We start from the raw sequence: 4,907 nt of genomic DNA, 5'->3' as shown, positions 1-4,907 counted from the left end.
TTAGATCTTCAGTAATCGAAAAATTGATATGGCTGTTTCAATTGTATGGTCATATTTCAAATCTTAGATCTAATACAAAACAAACATGAAAGATAATTAATAGGCGGAACTGTAATTTCCTTTATGCAAGGCCAACAAAACTATCATGCCTAAAATTTTATGATCTTGAAGAAAAAAAGAAATGTATCTAAAGGTACCATTCAAGTTTCCTGCAGGTATAATATTGTAATTCAAGCAACAGATGGTTTTTCTGGTAGACTCCTGTTTTGGAAAGAAAGACAATACATAAACTAATAAGTTTGACAATTATAAAAATAAAGGTGTTAACTTTTTCTTCTTCTATATGTTCCAGTTTTAGGATAAGAAACTTCTAAGAGGAACAAGAAAAGGGGGTCAATTAACCTGTTTATAAAATAAAATGAGTGAGAAACTAAGTAATGCTAAGACTGCCCTTGTTTTAAACTCAATTACCAAAGTTCAGTCTACATGTATACAGCTTACAGATGTATACATGTATAAGCTGTGCGGGCACTTTTAGCTAAATTAATAATTAACAAGATATCGAACACTTCTACACTACAAGAACAATGCATAGTACTTTCATCAAGCGGAATGAGCTAATCTTCAAGTGACTTTAATACACAATGTTTCGGATTGATTACGCAGGCAATGATATAGGTATAAAAAATAAATAATGCAAAGGAACTCTTCAAGAATTCAGTTAATGAAGGAAAAATCCTTAAATCTGAGTTTCCGAGATGATATAAAGCAAATGCAATTGTGTTGCTTCTATGGAGGGTGATACAGCATTTGTCAAGTCGATGAGAAAACTATGAAAATGTCATAAGTGTGTATAAGTTTGCAAAGGCAATCCTCACAGACAAAAATAGCAAGTATCAACCAGGGTTGAGATTAAATTTGATGACTTTAATAGAATTCTGGCAGAAAAAGATAACATACTCTCATAAACTGGAATTGTTAATTTGCATTTTGCAGTAAGCTAGTGCTTCTTCCCAGTCTTGAAGCTCCATTAATATCTAGGAAGACATATAAATCATGTTTTATCACAGAAGAAATATATAGGACAAATATGACACAAAGAATGATTCAAAAAAGAAATAAAGCTAATGAAAATCTTTAAATACCCTCCCGTATAAGGTAAAATCCCTAGTCAATATATTTTAGTTCCGAGAAGCAAGAATGGCATATAAAAGGTACAGTTTGGATAAAAGATCATATGAAAAAAAAAACAAATCCATCGCAGACTTGAATAGATAATGTAGCCACAATACATCAGCATATTCCTCAACGAAATATGTTTAAGAGCAGTATAGTCTACATGTGTACACCAGAATCGATGGTTAGACTTGAGAGTTAATCCACACAACTAAAATCACGAGACATACCTTTAAAATAGTTTCTCGGGTACGCATCAGATCGAGTGAAAATGGATAGCAAAGTTTTAGTTGAAGTTTCTCAATCATCTTGTACAGAGCACTGGCATCAGCTCTATCTGAACATCATCAAAGATAACATTTGAAAGGAGGCAGGAATGAAGAGGCCCCAGATGCCGCAAAACCCACAAGTAATGCCCAAAATAACAGAGTTGGGAGAAATGGCCAAAATACCATTTATAACAACTAAAAATAATAATAACATACCAGGTTCGACATAATCAGTATTTTATATCATTTTAGCCAATGATTATGGACAACACGTTGGAGATGCTCTCTCAAGAGCCTTGGCCTTTGTACTTCAACAAGCAAGAAGAATATTATGTAACAGCACCAACCTTTCGTGTCGTGTATTTTCGTGTTTCGTATACTTGAATGTCAAACACAAAACCGACATGTTTAGCGTTCGTGTACATTCGTGTTCATGTACTTTCGTTTCGTGTCGTTTCGTGTATGTCGTGTTAATTGAATATTAATATATATTAAATTTAATATTAATTTAAATTAAAATATAAGATTTTTAGGTAAAAAAAATTATAAAATATATGTAAAATATATATTTAGATCTCAATTATATACAATATAATGAAATCAAATAATATTTTAAAAATAAATATGCATAAATTTATTATAATTTTACATATATATATATAAATATTAAAATTTAATTATAATATTTATTTATGTCGTATACTTCGTATCGTGTCGTGTAATCGAAGGTTAAACACAAAACCGACACTAAATCTCGACCGTGTACTTTCGTGTTCGTGTACTTTCGTGTCGTGTACTAAAAATGCAAACACATCACTAAATTTTCGTGTCGTTTCGTGTCATGTAAGTCGTGTCGTGTCCAAAATTGCCAGGTCTAGGTATAGATAATATGAAGAAAAATACTGGCCAACTCTAAAAATATTGCAACCAAAAAAAACATTATTGATGGCTCTAATCTCATCAGGTACCGGTAAAAAATAACCACATGTTTCTTTCAAACACAGATCGAATCTTTAAAAAAGAGTACTTATACTTAAACTGCCTAACATTCACAACAGAGAATATTTTTGCCACGCTGCATTTGCAATATAGAGTTCCAAATTCAGATCATAGACAAGAAAATGCAAAGCAGCGACACAGGAACATTTTCCAGTTCCAGTTATAAATAAGTATTGTGTGGTGCACAAAGGAACATCTATCAATTATATATAAGTATCGTGCATACTCTTAATAATACAACGAAATTTAAGTGATGTTAAACAACTCATGGACCATAACTGATTGCAAAGAGGCAACGAATCAATCAATCCAAGCACGGCCTGCCCAAGCTTCGATCAGCCTTTAGATTATCCAGACTCAAAGTATCACGCCTACAAAATGAGAAAGGCCAGCGAGATGAGAATCTTGAATTTCAGGGATATAAAATGGAAGAGAAAGATATCAACAAACCCTAACATGCAACTCAAAGACACACTCTACTATTGACCAATAAAATCCTAAAAGCTTTACATGCTCAAGACTTGCTCAACTGATTGAGAGCTCAATAAGAGTTGTAGAGACGCAGATACCATAAAAAAAGAAAGACATTGCTTTAAATAGTTCACAAAATACAATAAGAACTGTCTCACTAGATCACAACTCAAGTCTCACTACATCACAACTCAATGAAAACAGAGGATAACTATCAATCAAAGAATCAGAAGATATTTTCTTACTTGAGGAAAGCCGAGCAAATATCTTGCTGCAATGATGAACTCGCTAGTCTATAAAAAGGATAAATTTGATAGGCCTCGAGCACTGCAGTGAGTTTCTTCTTGCCGTCAAGGTTTGAGATGGTCATCCGAATCACGGCTACACGCAAAAAGAAGTCAAGGTTCCTATCCAAGTCGGTGCAGGGGGCCGGGCCCGAACAGATGAAGCAAAATTTTCCGGCATCATCATCTAATGGGATGATAAAGGCATTGGAGGAACTTTTGATGCGGGAATCAGCAAACACCTCCTCAAGCCCATCTAGATTCTGATAAAATTGTGGGAAACCATCTGCATCCAGCTCATAAACAAGAAGCTCTTCAGAAAGGAAAGGCTTGGCAATTAGAAACTTGTCGTATTCAGCAACACATTGCAGAACAGGTTGCACCTTGCTATCCTTATAGATGTGCCGCATATCTGTCCATTTACATGCTTTTGTGTCAAAACAGTAAGACATGCCCTTCCCAAGACAAACAACAATCTTGTGGTCCCAGGCATAGAGGGACAGAAAGGAGTTCCGGAATGCTACAAGATATGCGTCCTCGTAGTTGTCACCTTCAGTGCATCGTAAAAAGGGTGGAGGAGGCAGAGTTTCCCACTTTCCATCAGCGAAGACCTCGAAACTGGGCTGATCAGGGTATGGCTGTAGGGCCAGAACATATACTTTCCCACGAAGAGTAACAACAACTGGATCGACCTTTGGACCGGCTAATCGAGGAGCAATGGTAGGAGGGCAGGGGATGAATGACGGAGACTTGACAGTGTCAACGGAAAGGACGTCCAAAAAGGGGGGTTGGGGAGGCAACTTTGGCCTCTGCTTGTGACGGATAAAGACATCCCCCACCATAAAAAAATCAGACTCAACGTCAAAACAGACAACCGGGCTTAAGCAGGTGCGGGGATGGGAGCGTTGAAAATCACAAACAAGCTCGAAAACAGGGGCCTCGGATAATTTAGTGAGATTCAAACGGCTCAGTCTTTCACATCTCTGTACGTAGAGATATAAAAATGATTTCTTTGGAGACGGAGTAGTTTCTTTCTGTTGGGAAGATAAAGAAAATACATACTACATGTGAGTGACTTAACACCTAACATTGTTAAGACGGTTAGATTAAAACATTCACATAGCAAATAAAACCCTAGAAATAGGTCTTCTTTCTCATCCACAGTTACAAATAATCAAAAGGACAACAACATAATTGAAAGGATAACTAATCAAAAAGACAACAACAACATAATCGAAAGTGAACATAGTAATCCACAAAAAACATACCACCGAAACCAAAGATTGGTCCAAAAATTTCACCAATTCCTGGAGCTGTGTGTCATCGTAGGTACTGCGGATGAATTCAATTCGTTTCTCAAACTCATTCATCAGATTCGGATTCGAGATACTTGTCTTTGAGAGGGCCATGGCTGTGATTTGGAGGCAGAGAGAAAGGGGAAAACTAAACCAAACCCTAAAATATTAATCAAACGACTCCTCTCCCATATCTGTAATATATATCTCTCATCTCTGATCTATTACTCCCTTTCAATTGTTTACATTTTTTAGACAGTTTTCGACACGTATTTTAAGGTGCATATAAAATATAGTTCTATACTTTTTTTTACAATTTTATTTTTGTGAATAAAAATTTAATGTTACTTCTCTTCTCTTACTGTAAAAATAATCAATTTAATAACTTTGAAATTACGATTTTATCCTTTTAT

General features: G+C 35.4%; 1 protein-coding gene and 1 long non-coding RNA gene across 2 annotated transcripts; both read right to left on the bottom strand.

Moving 5' to 3' along the window:
* Positions 1 to 746: 746 nt before the first annotated feature.
* On the bottom strand, positions 747 to 1,890 carry LOC141661636 (uncharacterized). Its single transcript, XR_012550063.1, has 2 exons — positions 1,407 to 1,890; positions 747 to 1,037 (listed from the first exon to the last, which is right to left on the bottom strand). It is a non-coding gene; the product is annotated as an uncharacterized LOC141661636 (long non-coding RNA).
* A 543-nt stretch (positions 1,891 to 2,433) lies between these two features.
* LOC141724919 (uncharacterized) lies at positions 2,434 to 4,681 on the bottom strand. The gene is made up of 3 exons (XM_074527218.1): positions 4,468 to 4,681; positions 3,161 to 4,233; positions 2,434 to 2,815 (listed from the first exon to the last, which is right to left on the bottom strand). Exons 1-3 carry the CDS (start codon positions 4,606 to 4,608, stop codon positions 2,749 to 2,751), a joined length of 1,281 nt encoding a protein of 426 aa, XP_074383319.1. The 5' UTR covers positions 4,609 to 4,681; the 3' UTR covers positions 2,434 to 2,748.
* Between the last annotated feature and the right edge of the window lie 226 nt (positions 4,682 to 4,907).

The sequence above is a fragment of the Apium graveolens genome, chromosome 5, assembly GCF_009905375.1.
Source record: "Apium graveolens cultivar Ventura chromosome 5, ASM990537v1, whole genome shotgun sequence".
NCBI lineage: Eukaryota > Viridiplantae > Streptophyta > Magnoliopsida > Apiales > Apiaceae > Apium > Apium graveolens.
This window is presented reverse-complemented; position numbering and strand designations above follow the sequence as displayed.

Excerpts from the sequence above, each read along its gene's own strand:
- LOC141724919 (XM_074527218.1), bottom strand. The coding sequence starts at position 4,608 with ATGGCCCTCTCAAAGACAAGTATCTCGAATCCGAATCTGATGAATGAG. Across the intron at positions 4,234-4,467 it reads ACCAATCTTTGGTTTCGGTG|AAAGAAACTACTCCGTCTCC; the intron begins GTATGTTTTTTG and ends TCTTCCCAACAG. Across the intron at positions 2,816-3,160 it reads ATTTGCTCGGCTTTCCTCAA|GCGTGATACTTTGAGTCTGG; the intron begins GTAAGAAAATAT and ends CTCATTTTGTAG.